We start from the raw sequence: 19,053 nt of genomic DNA, 5'->3' as shown, positions 1-19,053 counted from the left end.
GGTGAGTAACTCATTGCAGATTTCCTAGCCTCTGACCTGCTCTTGTGCCCACAGTATTTATATGGCTACTCCAGTTGTTTCTGGTCAATGGTACCAACATCCTGGACGTTAAGTGGGGGTTTCAGCAATGTCATAGGGAGATAGTTAGGTAATCTCTTGGCCTTCTCCCCATAATTCAGCACATTCTTCCTTCCCCATATTATACTCCACCTTGTTGCCCACTCAGTCTGTCCATATCCCTTTGAGCTCTCCTCACAGCTTACATTCCCACCTTGCTTTGTATAGTCAGCAAACCTGGATATATTACTCTTGGTTTTTTCGTCGAAGTTAATATAGATTGTAAATAGCTGTGGCCCCAGCACTGATCCTTGCAGCACTCCACCAGTCACAGCCTGACAACTTGAAAATGCATTTTTCCTCACTCTCTGTTTCCTGTTCATTAACCAATCCTCCATCCAATATATTAGCCCAAACTCCATGAACTCCTATTTTACGTAGTAATCTTTCATATGGCACCTTATTGCGCGCCTTTTGGAAATTCAAATATATCTAATTTCCCTTCATCTACACTCCTAATTACATCCTCAAAGAACTTAAGATTTGTCGAAACACAATTACATTTTTGTAAAACCATGATGACTTTGATCATATTATAATCCTTATAAGGTGCATTAAGACTTCCTTAATAGATTCCAGCATTTTCCTGACAGCCAATGTCAGGTTAACTGGCCCATGATTCTGTTTTATCTCTCCATTCTGTCTTCAATAGCAGAGTTATATTTGTTAATTTCCAATCTGCTGGGACCATTCTAGAATGTAATGAAATTTTGGAAAATCATAACCAGTGCATCTACTATCTTTGTATTTATCTTTTAGAATCCTAAGATGTAATCAGGCCCCGGGGATTTGTTGGCTTTTATTTCCTCAAGTTTAGCCAATACTTTTTCTCTGCTGACATAAGTTCAGTACTTGAAATAAAAACAGAAAATTATGGAAAAACTCAACAGATCTGGCAGCATCTGTTGAGTGAGAAACAGGGTTAAAGTTTTGAGTCCGTATGAATGGGTGCTTGATCTCATCACAACTGTCAGAAACAAATTTCAGACAGCAACAAGTTTCATTAAGTTGGCATCACTGCAGTTTATTAACAGTTACTTCAGTACCACACACATCACAACTCAGCACATCTTTACAAGTCAAACCTTCCACACAGCTGTACACTTTGAAATTTAGGAATAATCAGAGACTTAAATGAAAGGATAGGGGGAAAAAACAAGATTATAATTAAAATAAAAACAGCTATTTATACCAATCAGGTTTACATCTCTCCCTTCCTTCTTGTTGGTGTAAACATATTCACATTTCCAACATTATTTTCATTGATATTACTACCAATACATTTACAAACTAAAATACATATGTACAATCTCCATTGTTTATACGTACAATTTCAAGCCACTGGAAAAGTAAATGGCATCTATATTAAATTACTCAACACCCATTTCAAGTGTTCTCCTGCAAAAACATTAGCACCTTGTATTGACAAAATGTGCATATTAAAAATACCATAATTACAAAGTAAAATACAAAACAGAAGGTCACTTGATTTATCAAGTACAATACATAATACATTCCAATAACATATACTGTAAATGGTAATCTAGGGTGTAATAAAAGAAAAAAATACAGCTCAATCTGACGGAGGAGGAAGCTTACATAACCTAATGAAGAAGGCAGTTAGTCTGGTGAATTCACTTAAGGACTGAAAAGATTTTCTTTCCTTAAATTCTGCTGCATATATTATTTAAATGACAAATACACCCATTTACCAAAGGGAGCTGATTTGTTAAGAACTGTGGTATGTATTTGGGGTGAATCCTATTCGGATATCATCCGCAGTCTATGCATGGAACTGTCAGCCACATTTTACAGACTGCACAGAAACACATCTATTCAAAGAGTATAAATAACTCTTATGCCAACAGTTTGGGAAGTGTGGTTGCATTTGATAGTAGGCCAGTGGCCAGCATAAGTGTGTCACGGACAAACTACTGAAAAAGCTTAAACTGTCTGCTTTAAGGGGGATTTGTAAAGTGAAAGAAACATTACTTTTCTCCTTCAAAAATTTATTTAGCTCAAAACAGGGGTTTTTTGTTGATGTATACCTGCGTCTCAGCTGGTAGATGGTAAAACTGTATTACCAATAACAATCTGCGCAATCGTCTTGCATATAATACCATCTGCTGTCCACTCATTGCCAGTTCCTTACAGGCAAGACAAAATTGTAGCTCGACTTGCAATCTCAATATCCCAAAGCACTAAAATATGCTAAAATAACTCAAATTGTTCTAAAATGTGATTATCTGTGCAAAATATAAAATTAATGGATACATGAATGCAGCATTAATGTGAATTGTTAAATACAACAGTAAAACAAATGTGCAAACCAGGTCATCATATCAAAGCTTTACTGCAGTGATGTTGGCTGTAAAACAAACCATGAGGCAATTATCATTCTCTGGGGATTTATGTAGACTCTGTTTAAAAAAATAAGCTTATACACACCTTCAGTCATGCAGCAAGCAAGCTTTTCTAAATGATTACACCTTCTGATACGGTTTAGCGATGAGGGTTTGAAATACCATTAGTGTAGGTTGCTGTCCAATAATTAAGCTACACTGTGGAACCAAAGGTGAACGCTTACATAATCTGAGAAAATAAAATATTTAGGAAACCGCTGGAAAAATTCAAGTACAGATTAAAAATGTAGCATTTGTATGGAACTTTGCATTTACTTGCAAGCTATAGTTAAGGTCACAATTTTCAAAATGCTTTTAGTTTTAACCCCAATCAACCGGTGCATTCACAAATTGACCGCTGAATATAGCTACTCAGCTGTGAAATGGGCAGAGGTGCAACTAATTGCATTAAACATCAAGTGTTATGTGAACTTTATTGCAAGGTACATTTAAAAAAAAAGTCCAGGTTAAGGGGTGAAGTTTCTCATAAGTAAAAGAAAAAAATCAAGACCCCCTTTCAGGATTGCATTGCTTCAATGTCACATATGCTTACAGATCATCACATCTATTTTTGCAACACTTTAGTACAATGAAGTTTTAACTTAGTCACTATTCAGAGATGAATCATTCCAAAATATCGACATGACCTTGCAGTGTGATGGTACATTAACACTTACAATTCTAATTCCTGAAGCAAATGCAGACCAACCATATCAGTATAATGTGAAAATTCTCACAGTAAGAATGTTTCCAACTAACATTAGTGATATACCAACACATTAGAGCACTGGTCAGTATATACTACTAGAAAGTTGATTTTCAGAAATCAACTAGCCAACAATTAGTTTTGTGATCATCAGTGTCTTCTAACACTTCATGTGACTCAAAAGATAAATTTGCTACAAGTTTGCATTGAACAATAAATATGCAAGATTCTTGAATTTAACATTTTTCAAATGCATTTCACTTCAGGTCAAACCACTCTATCCCTGTCCACCGGGCCCCCTACAGAAACTCAAGAACAGCTTTTAAACAACATTCCAATTTTACAGAGCCACAGGTCATCAATGATACTACTGTTACTTAGGTATGGATTATATGTTACCAGCACGCACAACTAAACACAAAAGGAGGGTGATGCCATTTACAGATACAAGGAATTGTCAACAGAGTGTGATGAAGACAGTTAATTATTTACTCAAGGTTTTGAATATTAAAGGTAACAGATTTCAAAAGAAAATCCATTTCATCTGCAATATGACACCACTGTGCATCACATCAGATACAAGTAATTCAACCTGATCAACAGTTCACACTAGTTGGAGTCGGCGATGAGTATGAACAGCAAAATACAAGAGACCAGGCGATGATAGTCTCAAGAGCAAAACACACTAAAAGGAGCAGAGGTCGAAAGCCTAAACAGCAAAACATGGTAACAACGTACAAACCACCCAAAACAGTAAAGGGCAAGGTTCCTTATATACTACAAATAGCTAACATGGATAGTTAGACATGTACGTGGACTCACATCAACTCTGGCACATGTGGAAGGGCAGAGCTATGGCTGGATATACAAACCTGACTGAATGGGACCATCACACTCTTCTCTCCCCTCCCAAAAGAAACATCTAATTCATCTTATCTCCTTTTGAACAAAACATCCATCAGACTCTCATTTCCCACAATGCATTGGGATACCAGATCTATTTGAGTGCACAAGCAAGCAGCCAGTCAGGATCAAACATTAAGCACACATGATGACTGGATCAGCTACATAATGCATACTTGACATCAGGGATATTCTGCACACGCCAAAAAAAATCATACTGTAATAATTTTCAGAAAACTATATCCTGCACTTTCAATTACCTTTTAGTTTGGCTTCAGAACTAAAATTCCATTAAGCCTACTGAAAAATTGCATCATTATTCTGCAGTGATGACTTTATAAGAGCCTCAGCTTTAATGTACTCCAGCATTGTTTTAAGACACTAGCATGACTTCATTTTGAGATTATTCTCAAAAATGATAGAATTTGAAGACACACGAAAATGCAATTTAATCTCAGGGCTCTAAAGACATCCATAAAGTACTCTGGTTTCATTCTTGTGGTTTTTGTCATCTGAATCATGCTCCAAGAGTAAATTACAGTCTTGCTGCACACAATCGTCTAAAATTTTATTCACAAAGCTAACAGAATCTCATGGTTCAGAAAGCTTTATAAAGTGAGTTGTGTTTTTTGTTATTTATAGATATCCAACACTGCTCAATCAGGTTGCGCTAGAAAACTTCAAGCTAACTTTTGTTCCACATCACCATTTTGAATAGTATAATCAACCAGTACGCAATGCAACTGTCCATATTTGTTTGAGGCTTATTCCATTTTGTCTATGCTGCACATTAGTCAATGTTGGGATTATTGTTAGCAGTGTCAGGATGGCATCAGTTTTCTGAAGAATCTTAATCCATACTTTACACATATAGCCATTACCCACATTTTTTAAGACTACAGACAAACATTTAAGTTTTCATTCATGTGAACTATACACAAATGTCAAAGATTAAACTTAGGTCATGTGAAAGTGCAAAACTTCAGTGGATACTCAAAACTATCAGAACAGATGGAACAATCTTCAAAGTTGGGAAAACCAAACTGTTATTGTAGATGCCATACCCATGCAAATTACCTGCCCTATAAGAACATGTGATTTAGATGTTCATTTGCATGTTGATTATGAACTTTTGTGAGCTATTGACTTTTGCATCACTGATCTTGGTTGAAGCAGCATCGCTGGTTTACATAATTTTTATTCACTGCCCCACATTAAGCAACTTAAGTCTCTTCACAAACAGACCATCTCTTTGCCTTTTGTGTGGGGGTGTTATGGTTCAAACACCTCAGTTTTTATTAGATAAACTGGCTGGCTAAAAAGAGACAGCTCAATGCCAAAGCTGGTTATAACAGATCACCTCTTCCAGGACTTGAATTTACCATGGACGTAACTATGGTGATCAAGGTTAGAAGCCACGTGAGGTACTTTTTTTAACTGTCCTACAAGGTTCCCAACCAACAGCACTTCAAAAGCTCCAGTACGTTTGAAAAATGAAGTGTGAGGGAGAACAAGTAAAAATAGTAAATCCAATGTAGCTCAAAGCTAATAGTAATAAGCTTTCTTTGAGAGGGAAGGACAATTTACAATACACAGCATTTGGATCTGGCGGTGAAATCAATATTTCTTTCTTGAGGGGGAAGTAAAGAATCATAAACTGAAACACCAGTTTTATTGTTAAAGTTTCTCTCAAATAAATATTGTAACAGTCACATGGAAAGGCATTCATCACACAGAGCCTTAGGTGCAAGTTCACTTTGGTGCAAAGATTTCGCTTGGACTATGACTTCTGTTCACTTGTCGTTATCTGCTGTGACGGACTTTCTGGTTTCAAGATCTGATATGTGATGAGGTATTCTGGATATGCCTGGGTAAAGATGTGCAAGAGTTAAGATGGCTAAAATGCAAAGGACAATGAGACAGAATACTATTCAAACAGCAACTTGAAACCCAACATTTGATTAGTGAAATCTAGAGCTGCATTTTCCAAAGAATGCTTTTAAGTCTGCCAGATAACCATAATAATAATAAATACATGCCTTTTAAGATAAGGAACTTTTTTTGAGACTGAGTTACATTCCTCAAAAGTCATATTATCCCAGGTCACCTATCTACTGCAACAAAGGGAATGGGCAGGTACAATTATCCTGCTTGGCCTAAATAGCCAAGTGGTTATGGTACTGGGTTTGTTAACCCCAAGATCAAGAGTTCAAATCTCACAATGGCAAACTATGAAACAACGTAACTTCATCTGAAACAGATGGAAATGTGTTTGTACTCGAAAGAGTTACAATTATCCTAGCTGTTGATTTGTGCACCTCTGGAGCTGGCCAAATGGTGGCGCCATTTTTCACACTTCAAAGTCCCGCAACAACAATAAGATCAGAGTACCTAGTCTGATTTCTATTAACTGGGGGAAGAGATGTTGGTCAGGCCACCAGAATTCCCAGCTTTTCTTTAATTACTGTATAGCAATGAAGTCTTTAACATCCATCACATCATTTATTTCATCCAGTATTGACAATGCAGTACTGAAATGTCAGCCCTGTGTTTACAAGTCTTAGAGTGAACCTACAATCTTCTGTCACAGAAGTGAGTACTGCTAATGGGGCCATGCTGACATTTAGTATTTGCAGGGTAGGATCAAAGGTTATTAAACTGTGGTATCACACAGGGATTTGTCTTGGTATCCCACAACAGCCAACTAATTTGAGAATTTTTTTTTTAAATAATTGTTTAATTGAATATTTGGCCAAGTTGGCTACTCCATAACATCCAACTCAAAGGGGTAGCATCCCTAGAGAATTCACCCTTCAATTTGTAGGCAGAATATTCATGTGTAATTGTAGGCTTAAATAACCAACTGGATTACTCTTTAGTTCAGCTGAGATACAACTTGATTAATCAGAAAATATTCTGTAATGTACAGCTTTTTTTTTTACAGAAAATCCTCAAAGAAACTGAAGTTTAATTCCAACTTCAGTGTCACTGTACAATAATATCTGGTAGATCGTGTGATAATTTAAACATCAATGTTGATAACAACCGGCTAAGGTCTGTGAACTATGAATATTTCAGTCTACCAAAGCCTGGTTGAATCACAGTTAAAGCACAAAATATTACACTAAAACTCAAGCAACAGGCAGAGTTCACAAAAAACTACCCCATATGGGTTAGTCATATTACACTCATTCACAAGATAGACAATGGTCACTTTAAATTAACCAGGTAAATGATTAATATGAGATTTAACATGAGAAGCTTTCATGTTTACACGATTATACTGACTCAATCTTCATTATCTCCTAGTAACTGACTCTCAACATTGCTCGTTTCTCATTCATTTCTATAGTTAAGGATAAACAATCCCCAGAAAGTTCAGTACCTGTTCTCCTCTATAGATGACATATTCTGCATAAGCAAGTCCATTGACACTAGGTCTCCCAATCACAGAATGATGCCCTGGTGGGGCATGAGCCATCTTCATTGCACTGAACTGTAGGAATGACTTCCCGAGTGTAACTCTACAGAAGAGCATTTGTCTGCAATCAAAATAAACATAGTGCCTTGTGAACCAAATATATGACCTAAGTTTTATATTATCCTTCAGACATAGGAAAACATGAGGCGGAACAAGCTTACTTACTACATCACTTAAGCGTTGATGATCGATTCAGACATTATATTGCATAGATTATATTCATAATGATTAAAAATATACATATCTAGATTTGATGCCGACAGAAGTTTGGGAGTTTATACTATACAGGATAAAATGAACCCATATTAAAAGCACAGTACAATGTAAACCAAAACACTGGAACTGAAGCATTTTCTTCATCCAGGTCTGCAGTTGCGGGGAGGTAGATGGAGTGGATGCAGTGGAGGGAAAGACAGTTAGCAGCAGGAACACAAACTGATGTTTTCCTTTCTCTTTAGATAACACCATGCAGATCAGGGATTGAGCTCTTGATCTTGCTAGTTTGTCACAAGACAGAATGCAGTTATCCATGATGTCAATGGAAGAATTTGCAAAATAAATTTGCAGAATGTGAATTAGAACTTCAAGTCAACTAGAATTTAGCAAATAACAACAGAAATTGTTGGAAATAGGCAACATGTCCTTCAACATCTGAAAAGTGAAAGAATAGGCTAGGGTTTTGGGTATCCACAGGTGAGTTCCTTAAAGGACCCTCAGTGGGTTCAAAGATACTCTCCAAAGCCATGGGCAGAGCACAGAGTACAGATACTGGGACTTCAATTATGTAACAAGGCCAGAGATCCTGGGTTTGTTCACCTTAAAGAAGAGAATGTCAAGAGGAGGTTAACATAATAGTGGTCTTAAAATTATGAGGGATTTTGATAAGATGGTGAGAAACTGTTTCCACTAGCAGGGGAAATTGGTAACCAGAGTGCACAGATTTAAGATTAGCAAAATAACTGGGAAGAGATGGGGAATTTTTGTTTTTGCATTGACTTGTGTTGATCTAGAATGCAGTGCTTTCAAGGGTGGTGGAAAAAAAAGTATTCATAACTTTCAGAAGGGAATTGGATATATACTTGTAAAGGAAAAAGATTGTAGCGCTATAGGGAAAAAGCAGAGACAGAGATTAATTGAATGGGCTCTTTAAAACAGCCAGCACAGGCATTATGAGGACAAGAGGGATTGTTGTGAAAAGAGGCAGTGTGTGTGTGTGAGCGAAAGCACAGTCAGGAGGCTTCGTTGACCAGATGAGGGAAAACCTATGCAGAACCAAAAGAAGAATGTACTAGGAGAGATAAAAAAATACACTGCTCAAAAGTACAAGTGAGATGGTGGAAGTAGTCACAAGCAGCATTTAATTTATCTATATCTTATTCTGCACATGCACACTTTAAAGGAAACCCTAAAACCTAAACCAGCTCAGATATTCCTTTAAAAACTGAAACATGGCAAAGGGTAGGGCCATTGATACAGTATCACATACAATGGTACATTGGCATAGGAGATGAATTGGCTAATCTTGCCTGTATGGTTCTATTCAAAAAAAGCATTAAAAACTACTAGCCTTTAATAAACATAATAAATTGTAGCATACATAGGAATAAAGTAATTAAAGTAAATTAACTAAATAACATAAGTTAGAGTGGCAAAACAGGCATTATGTTGCAGCTGTGAGAAGTGGGAGCTTTTGGACGTCAAGGCGATCCATGTCTGCAGCAAGTGTAAGCAGTTTGAGGAATTCTGGATCAGGATTATTGACCTGGAAGCTGAAATGCAGACACTGCACAACATAAGGGAGGGGGAGAAATACCTGGATACCTTGTTCCAGAAGACAGTCACACTCTTAGAAGAGGGTCATCTGTTTTGGTCAGTGATGAGGGACAGGAGAATGTGACTGTCAGTGAGGCAGATAATGGGACTGAGCAGGTAGTACAGGAGGAGACTCAAGCTTTGCAATTGTCAAACAGGTTTGAGGTGTTCATAACCTGTGCGGTAGAAAGTGAAGTCTGCAAGGTAGATGAGCTGGCTGACCATGGCACTGTGGTACAGGAAGCCATTCAAGCTGGGGGGGGAGCAAAAAGGAATGTAGTGGTAGTAGGGGAAAATATAGTGAAGGGGATTGATGCTGTTCTCTGCAGCAATAAGCGAGAGTCCAGGCGGTTATGTTGCCTGCCTGGTGCCAGGGTTCGAGACATCTGCTCAGGGCTGGGGTGGGGGGGGGCACGGAAACTTGCAGTGGGAGGGGGAGGATCCAGTTGTCATGGAACATGTAGGTACCAATGAGATGGGCAGAACTAGGAAATAGGTTCTGCAAAGTCAGTCAGAGGAGCTTGGCACCAAATTACGAAGCAGAATCTTAAAGGTAATAATACCTGAGCCATGTGTAAATTAGCATAGGGCAAATAGGATTAGAGAGGCAAATGCATGGCTCAAAGACTGGTGTGTGAGAAGTGGTTCCAGTTTGTAGAGCACTGGCATCAGTACTGGGGAAAGTGGGGGCTGTATTGTTGGGACGTTTCACACCTGAACCATGCTGGGACGAGTGTCCTTGCAAATCACATAATTAGGGAGGTAGAGAGGGCTTTATACTAAACAAGAGGGGTGACAGATCAAGCTTGGGTAGAGGTAGCAATTCAAAGTGTAGAGTCATGACAGGAAAGTAAAATAGTAATGTGAGAAATGAGGTACAGAGAATGGCAGGAAGAAAAACCCTAAGAGTACATCAACAGACAAGCCTAGATATTACAAAAGGTAACAAAAAGACAAAACTGAAGCTCTCTATCTGAATGCACACAGTATTCATAAAGCAAATGAATTGATGGCCCACATTGAAGTAAATAAGTATGATCTGATAGCAATTATGGAGATGTGGCTGCGGGATGGTAACGACTGGGTCCTTAATATTGAAGGCTACATAACATATTGCGGGTGAGGGGGCAGGCGGGTCAGGAGTGATTGTCAGGTCAGGGGCTAGTCAGGCGGTGGGGTTGGGTTGGGAAATTGGGTGGTCGGGGTGGGGCAGTCGGGTGTTGAGGGCTACTCATGACTCATGTTGGGACAGGTAGAGTTTGTGCGGGGTGGGGGGGGGGGGGGGGGGGGGGTGGGGGGAAGAGGGCGGGGGGGTGGTAACAGTGGTGGTGTCGTGTGAGGGGCAGTAGTTGGTGGGGGATTGAGGGGGTCAGTGCAAGTGACTGGCGGGTCTGTTCTGGTTACCCTGGAGTTATTATGTCTGTTCTCTGACTACCTGGAGACTGGAAGATCTAGGCCAATATTGTATCTATTTTGATAATGTTGATGGAGGATTAAATATACATAAAGTAACAAGTTTGAATATTTTCTTTTCCCAAATTGAATACTGTACTGAATTATCAGTCACACTTCTCCATTTCATTGCAAAATAAGCCTGAAATATTTTCCACAGAGGAAGCATGACCCTTACCTGTGACATATGTAACATGACCTATCCTTATGGGTTGGGCATCCAGTACCTCCACCTATGCCATAGACATACTGATTACTTTTAGAGGAATTTTCTGCAAAGTAAATCCCTGCACCAAACATCCCACCAATGTATGCATGTCTTTCATCAAACCCTTTGTAAATGATCGCATTGATGAATGGAGAACCTAGAATGAAAGTATACAATTCACATTAGCATAACATACATGGATTAACAGGACAATTCTCCCACTCTTAAATATTGCTTCAGCCATTACAAAGCATAAATCTTTGAAGAATTAAAGTGTAGCTTGCTAAAGTAAATCATTTGTGGCCTGTCCAGTTAAATAATAGAAGCTGCACTGGAAAGCCAAACTGAAAGGTTGGTCACTGAAACTTGATGAATTCAAGCGCTTTAGCAGGGTGCTAAATGAAGTGAAATGCTTTAGGACCATTAGTAAGCAGGAGGAAGAATTAAATGCAAAACTTATCTTCACTTTGTCTTTTTGCCATTGAAGTTAACATGGTCGGCTTTTACATTAGTGTCAATGGGGCCTTAGTGTCACTGGTTCCCAGGTGACAAATTTGCAACCTCATTCTAAACCTGCCAGGTTTATAGACTCCAGCTGGCATTTATAGAGAGAAAATGAACTACTGCCACTAACATTCATGTGCAGGGCTGGTCCAAACAAGGCCCTTCCCTTATGGATTTTGTATATTAGGGGTTCCTATTTGTATAAAATCTTGTTCTGAAACTCAGCTTAACATCCTTGAAAGAAGAAAGTTAGAGTTGGAAGGTGCCAAAATAAAACTGTGATTGTGAGCAGATCAGTGTGGGTGCGTGGGATGGTGACTTTGCTTTATAATGAGCATGCAAGTTATATTTCACTTTGAAGCCTCTAATGACTTACCATGAAAGAGCATCCGTTCGTTATGATGATTATGATTTTCCTCTGCTACCTCCTTTTGTCTGTGAATGAACCTTTCCCGTAGTTTCTTGTTCACAACCTTCTGAATCTGAAAAGAATTTTATACATATTTTTGCCAACACACCAACACCTAATTAAACCAAGTGAGCTTCCTCTATCCCTCAACATACAAAATACAGCCTAATTCTAAGCCACGCTTTCAGTTTTGTTCCTGATGTAACAGCATGTGGGCCAAAACATAATAAAAGGCTCAGAAATAATTGTTATAAAGGAAGCTACCTGCTCAGTCATATGGCTTTTATTTATTCATTCACGAGATATGGGTGTTGCTGGCAAGGCCAGCATTGATTGTGAATTGCTAGTTGCCCTGAGGTGGGGAGGTGCTTTATAGTTTTTGAACCAAATGAATTTGATACAACAAAGTGGCTTGTTAGGCATCTTTAGATGGCAGTTAAGAAACAATGTTGGTGTGGAATTGGGGTCATATATAGGTCAGACCAGACAAGAATGGCAGATTTCCTCCCTTAAAGAACATTATTGAATCAGTAAGGCTTTTACAACAATCTGACAACTTCACTCTCTTTTACTGAAGCCAGTTCCTCAGTTCAAGATTTTATCTTTAAATTGAATTCAAATTTTGAAAGTGCTATGGTATGAAGGAAAGCGAGTCGTTTTAAAAGGGGCTTTGCTTGTGCAGCTTGAGCTTCAGATAACAAGATTAAATAATGTATTGGCCCAACAGTCTCTGGTCAGCAGTGAAGCAAAAGTGCAATTACAGCCTTACCATTCTTCACTGGAGCAGCAGGGACTCTCTGTCCCGGAAGATGCAGCCAACGTTGGAGAGAGTCATGATGGCTAGAGGGCGAAGCGCAGAATGTGGGGCTACACCACCTTTGATGACAGTAGTGGAAGGAATGCACCTGGAGGTCCAGCAGCCTTACAGCATTGAGTGTTTTTAAAGCTCTTAAGCATTCTTTAAAACAACGTTTAATCTTTCAAAGGCTTTTAATTGATTTATGAGTTTGTATACCTTTAATGTAATGTAGGAAACATGGAATAGTTTTGAAAGGAATTCTAAAAGTACTTAAAATGAAGTAAATGGCAATGCGCATTTTACAGTAAGTGCAGTCTAGTAAAATAAGGAAAAATTTAAAACTTTTTAAACACTTTCAATTGCGTTCATCTGTTGTCTTTTAATTGTTTACAAATGGTTTAAAGTGTTTTCAAGTGCATTGAATTGTTTATACTGTGGTTTATGGGCTTTTGGATTCATTCTAGTTTTTAAATGTGTTTATACTACCAAATTCAATGCTGGGGTGCGGGTGGGTTGGTAAGTGGGAGGTTGGAATCGTTCAACAGGTTTGCTTTTAAATACACTGCATAGAAGTGTTTTGTAAGATATTTTGGTTGCTTTATTTCGTCAATGCGCAAGTATCTTTTTTTAATTTAATGTATTAATTGCCTGTTAATTTAATGTTTCCTCAATGTTGATTCTACAGTACAAGTCTTAAGAAGTGAAATCTCGTCCAGCAGTTTATTTCCGTTGGTTGCTTGGGGAATTCATTTCTTTTAAAAAGCTATCAGCTTCTACGTGGATTGTAACACAAGTGCCAGGTAATGACTATCTCCAACAAGAGAGAATCTAACCAACTCCCTTGATACTCAGGGGTTTTGTTGGTGGTGGTGGTTGTCCATTGACCAGAACTTAACTGGGCTAACTATAGAAATACTATGGCTATAAGAGCAGGTCAGAGTCTGGGAATTCTGTGGTGAGTAATTCACTTCCTAATTTCCCAAAGCCTATCTACCATCTATAAAATGTAAGTTAGGAATGTGATGGAATACTCTCCATTTGCTCGGATGAGTCCAGCTCAAACAATACTCAAGAAGCTCGACACCTTACAGGAAAAGGCAGCCCATCTGATTGGCACCCCATCAATCTTAAATATTCACTCCCTTCACCACTGACATAGTGTGGTAGCAGTGTGCACTATTTACACAATATACTGCAGCAACTTGCCAAGGTTCCTTCAAAAGTACCTTCCAAACCTGAGACCTCCATCTAGAAAGGACAAGAGCATAAAAGAGCAGGACCACCAACTGCAAGTTCTTCTCCAAGCCATTCACCATCCTGACTTGGAACTACATCATCTCTCCTTCACTGCTGTTGGGTCAAAAACATAGAAGTTCCTCCATAACAGCACCTTAGGTGTACCTACAACACATGGACTGTAGCAGTTCCAAAAGGTGGCTCAACACCAGTTTTTCAAGGACAATTACGGATGGGCAAGAAATGCTGGTCTTGCCAGCAACACTCATCTGATGAAACGATAAAAAAAGATGTCAGAGGTGATTGTGTGGGAGTGGGAAGAAAAACCATTGCAGGAAATGAATAATGGAAAATAAGGAGATGGCAGATGAATTGAACAGGTATTTTGCATTGATCTACACTATAAGGATACAAGTAACATCCCAGAAATAGCTCTAAATCAGGAAATGGAAGGAAAGGAGGAACCCAAGAATATTACAATCAGCAGGGAAGTGATACTCAGCAAACTGTTGGGCCTGTGGGTTGATAAGTCCCCGGGTCCTCATGGACCCCATCCTAGGGTCTTAAAAGAAGGGGTTAGAGAGATAGTTTGTTTTAATTTTCCAAAATTCCCTAGATTTGGGGAATGTTCCATTAGATTATAAAATAGCAAATGTAACTCTTTTATTCAATAAATGAGGGAGAAAGAAAGCAGGAAACTAAAGCCAGTTAGCTTAATATATGTCATAGGGAAAATGTTAGAAGTTATTACCAAAGACATTATAGCAGGCCACTTAGAAAATTCAGGCAGAGTCAACAAGGTTTTGTGAAAGGGAAATCATCTTTCACCAATTTATTGGAGTTCTTTGAAGTAACATTTGCTGTGGATAAAGGGGAACTGGTGGATGTACTGTACTTCCAGAAGCATTTGATAAGGTGCCACATCAAAGGTTGTTGCGGAAAATAAAATCTCACGGTGTAGGTGATAACATATTGGTATGGATAGAAGATTGGCTAGCTAACAGGAAGCAGAATGGCATAAATGGGTCATTTTCTGGTTGGCAAAATGTAATGGAGTGACACAGGGATAAAAGCAAAATACTGCAGATGTTGGAAATCTGAATTAAAAATGGAAAATGCTGGAAAAACTCAGCAGGTCTGACAGCATCTATGGAGAGAGAAACAGAGTTAACATTTCGAACCCATATGACTTCTTCAGAGCTTCACTTTAGCTCTGAAAAGTCATACAGACTCGAAATGTTAACTCTGTCTCTCCCTCCACAGATGCTGTCAGACCTGCTGAGTTTTTCCTGCATTTTGTTTTATTACGTGTGACACAGAGATCAGTGCTGGGGCCTCAGCTTTCTACAATTTATATAAATGGCTTGGATGAAGGGATCGAAGGTATGGTTGCTAAATTTGCTGATGACACCAAGATAGGTAGGAAAGTAAGTTGTGAAGAGAACATATGGAGGCTACAAAGGTATATAGATAGGCTAAGTGAGTGGGCAAAGACCTAGTAAGTGGAGTATAATGTGGGAAAATGTGCAATTGTCCATTTTAGCAGGAAGAATAAAAAAGCATAGAAAAGATGCAGAGGGTTCTGGGTGTCCTAATGCATGGATTGCAAAAGGCTAATATGCTGGTACAGTAAGTAAGTCGGAAAGCTCATGGAATGTCATTGTTTATTGTGAGGGAAATTGAATACAAAAGTAGGGAGATAAAGGCAAAATACTGCAGATGCTGGAAATCTGAAACAAAAAACCAAAAATGCTAGGAAAGCTCAGCAGGTCTAACAGCATCTGTGGAGAGAAAGACAGAGTTAATGTTTCGAGTCCATAGAGCTCTTTTTCAGAGCTAAAGAGAAGTAAAAAAAAACTTCTCTTTAGCTCTGAAGAAGAGTCATACAGACTCGAGATGTTAACTCTGTCTTTCACGTCACAGATGCTGTTAGACACACAGAAGTGGGGAGGTTATGCTTCAGTTCTACAGGGCATTGTTGAGACCACATCTGCAATACTGGGTCCAGTATTGGTCTCCTTATTTAAGGAAGGATGTAAATGTATTGGAAGCATTGGAAAGGTTGAGCAGGCTAGGGGCTTATATCTGCTGGAATTTAGAAGAGTAAGAGGCGACTTGATTGAAACATATAAGATCCTGAGGGTCTTGACAGGGTGGATGTGGAAAGGATGTTTCCCCTTGTGGGAGAATCCAAAACTGGGAGGGTCACTGCTTAAAAATAAGAGATTATCCATTTAAAACAGAGATGAGGAGGAATTATTTCTTTCAGAGGGTTGTGAGCCTTTGAAACTCTCTTCTTCAAATGGCAGTGGGAGCAGTGTCTTTGAAAATTTTTAAGGCAGAGGTAGATAGATTCTTGATAAGCAAGAGGGGTGAAAGGTTAACGGGAGTAGGTGGGAATGTGGAGTTGAGTTATAATCAGATCAGCCATGATCTTATTGAATGGCGGAGCAAGTTTGAGGGACCAAGTGGCCTACTCTTGCTCCTAATTCGTATGTTCAATGTAGGTGATTCTCTGGTTACAGTTATATAGATAAGATTGGAACCAGGCAAATGCACTCCCACCTAGCTGGATGTTGGTGATGATGTGTTGGAGGAAGATGTAATCAACCGTGTCAAAAGTTGCAGACAGGTGAAGGATGACAGGGAGGGATAGTTTACCTTTGTCATTTAGGGTATCATTTGTGACTTTGATAAGAGCCGTTTCAGTACTTTGGCAGGGGCAGAAACTGGATTGGAGGGATTCAAACATGGAGCTCCTGGAAAGAGACACAAATTTGGGAGGCAGCAAGACATTCAAGGGCTTGCAGGAAAGGGAGATTAGAGATAGGGTTGTAGTTTGCAAGGGGAGAGGGGCGTCAAGCATTAGTTTTTTGCGGAGTGGGCTGATGATGTCTGATTTGAAAGATATGGAGCAGTACCTGAGGAAAGGGAATCGTTAACAACATCAGCTAACATGAAAGCCAGAAAGGGAAGTTTCTGCTGTCCACGTGGTGTAGGTACACCCACAGTGCTGTTAGGAAGGGAGTTCCAGGATTCTGACCCAATGACAGTGAAGGAATGGCGATATAGTTACAAGTCAGGATGGTGAGTGACTTGGAGGGGAACTTGCAGATGGTGGTGTTCCCATGTATCTGCTGTCCATGTCCTTCTAGATGGCAGCAGTTGTGGGTTTGGAAAGTGCTGCCTAAGGAGCTTTGCTGAGTTTCTCCAGTGCATCTTGCAGATGGTACACACTACAGATAGTCTCAATCTTCGTGACAAAGAAATACATGGGGCAGAATTTTACGGCCCCATTTCGGTGGGGACAGGTCCGTAAAATGCGACGGGCCATTATAAATGATGACAGTGGGAACGTAAAATCCCGCTGTTGTAAATTTCTGCCCATGAGCTCTTTGCACTTGATGGAGGTGAGGCTGTGGAAAACAGCGAAGAGGGTTTTAGGAGATGGTTTTCAGTACAGAAAAGCAGCAGGGGTTACCTTTGCATTCCAGAATGATACACACGAACTAGAAGCAGGAGTAGGCCATATGGCCCCTCAAGCCTGCTCCACCATTCAATAAGGTCATGGCTGATCTGATTGTGACCTCAACTCCACATTCCGCCTGTCCCTGATAACCTTTGACTGCCTTATTAGTCAAGAATCTATACACCTCTGCCTTAAAAATATTTATTGACCCTGCCTCCACCAGTCTCTGGGGAAGAGTGTTCAAAAGATTCACGACCATCCGAGAAAAATTTCTTCTCATCTCCATCTTAAATGGGAGACCCCATATTTTTAAACTGTGTGCCCTAGTTCTAGTCTCTCCCACAAGGGGAAACATCCTTTCTGCATCCACCCTGCCAAATCCCCTCAGAATCTTATGTTTCAATAAGATCACTTCTCATTCTTCTAAATTCCAATGGATACAGGCCCAGTCTGTCCAACCTTTCTTCATAAGAAACTCTCCCAACTCAGGTATCAGTTGAGTGAACCTTTTCTGAACTGCTTCTCACGCAGTTATATACTTTTCTAAATAAGAAAATCAAAATTGTCCACAGTACTCCAGATGTGGTCTCACCAATGCCTGGTTTTGCTACAACTGTAGCAAAACATCCCTGCTTTTATATTCCATTCCCCTTGAAATAAACAACAACATTCCATTTGCCTTCCTAATAACTTGCTGTACCTGCATATTAACATTTCTTAATTCATGTAACGGGACACCCAGAGTTCCTGAGTTCTGCAATCTCTCTCCATTTAAATGCTGCTTTTTTGATCCTGGAATAGTGAATCATTTTCACAGACAACAGGAGGACACGATAATGATTTATGTGGTTCAGCCATATCTGGTGGTGAATGGCTAAACCAGTTGTCCACGATATCTGTTCAATTCTGCATCCCCTGGGCTTATGGCAACAAAGATATGGGCAATACCAAGAGGAGCACAACTAGAGAGAGAAGTGGTTTTAATGGGGACAAGAACATCGAAAGTGGAGGTGAGAGTGTAGTTGGGCAGATTGGTGGCTGCAGAAATGTTGTGATAAATGACGGCCAAAAGACTAGACAATTGGAATTTTGGAAATGGGGCTTTAAATGAACTGGCTAAGTGTTGTTTCTGGGGATACAGAAGAAAGTAGGGTTTGGAGAGGGAAGCGGGATGAGGGTGGAGAGAAACACAAGGAAGTAATCAGAGGTGGCCTTATGTATAATTGTTATTGGGAAATTATGCTGATGATGGGATAAAAAGGACAGGCGCTGAACCTCAAAAGTTGGAGAGAGTGTCGTGAAATCTTAAGCAGGCAGCACCTTGAGGTACTTTCCCTATAAAATGCAAACAAAGCTCTTTATGTCTAAAGTCTGAAAAAGTGAGGAACAGCGGGTGTTAACAGAGGTGAGTGTTGACATTTGAACACAGAAGACATTTTGCTTTCTCAAGGGATCATTCCACAAATATTAAACATTAAGCAGGATCCAAAGAAAACTGTTTTACTTATACTAAAATCACAGGAATGTTGGCCAGATCTAAAATCAGGGGAAAAAG

General features: G+C 39.3%; 1 protein-coding gene across 5 annotated transcripts in view; it reads right to left on the bottom strand.

Annotated features, from left to right (window-relative positions):
- Positions 1-1,120: 1,120 nt before the first annotated feature.
- The window catches only part of tnksa (tankyrase, TRF1-interacting ankyrin-related ADP-ribose polymerase a), a 183,280-nt gene continuing 165,347 nt past the window's right edge, over positions 1,121-19,053 (bottom strand). For 4 of the 5 annotated variants that reach the window (XM_041185621.1, XM_041185623.1, XM_041185622.1 and 1 more), the window contains 4 exons: positions 11,962-12,067; positions 11,052-11,238; positions 7,514-7,670; positions 1,121-5,995 (listed from right to left, as the gene is read on the bottom strand). In XM_041185621.1, coding sequence (XP_041041555.1) covers positions 5,909-5,995; positions 7,514-7,670; positions 11,052-11,238; positions 11,962-12,067 — 537 coding nt within the window. In that variant the 3' untranslated portion in view covers positions 1,121-5,908. Of the gene's footprint in view, positions 5,996-7,513; positions 7,671-11,051; positions 11,239-11,961; positions 12,068-19,053 lie in introns of those variants that run through there. The other variant, XR_005942762.1, reaches the window with a different exon arrangement.

Source organism: Carcharodon carcharias, chromosome 4 (genome assembly GCF_017639515.1).
Source record: "Carcharodon carcharias isolate sCarCar2 chromosome 4, sCarCar2.pri, whole genome shotgun sequence".
Taxonomy (NCBI): domain Eukaryota; kingdom Metazoa; phylum Chordata; class Chondrichthyes; order Lamniformes; family Lamnidae; genus Carcharodon; species Carcharodon carcharias.
Note: the sequence above shows the minus strand (reverse complement) of the source record. Positions and strands in the feature narration are given on the sequence as shown.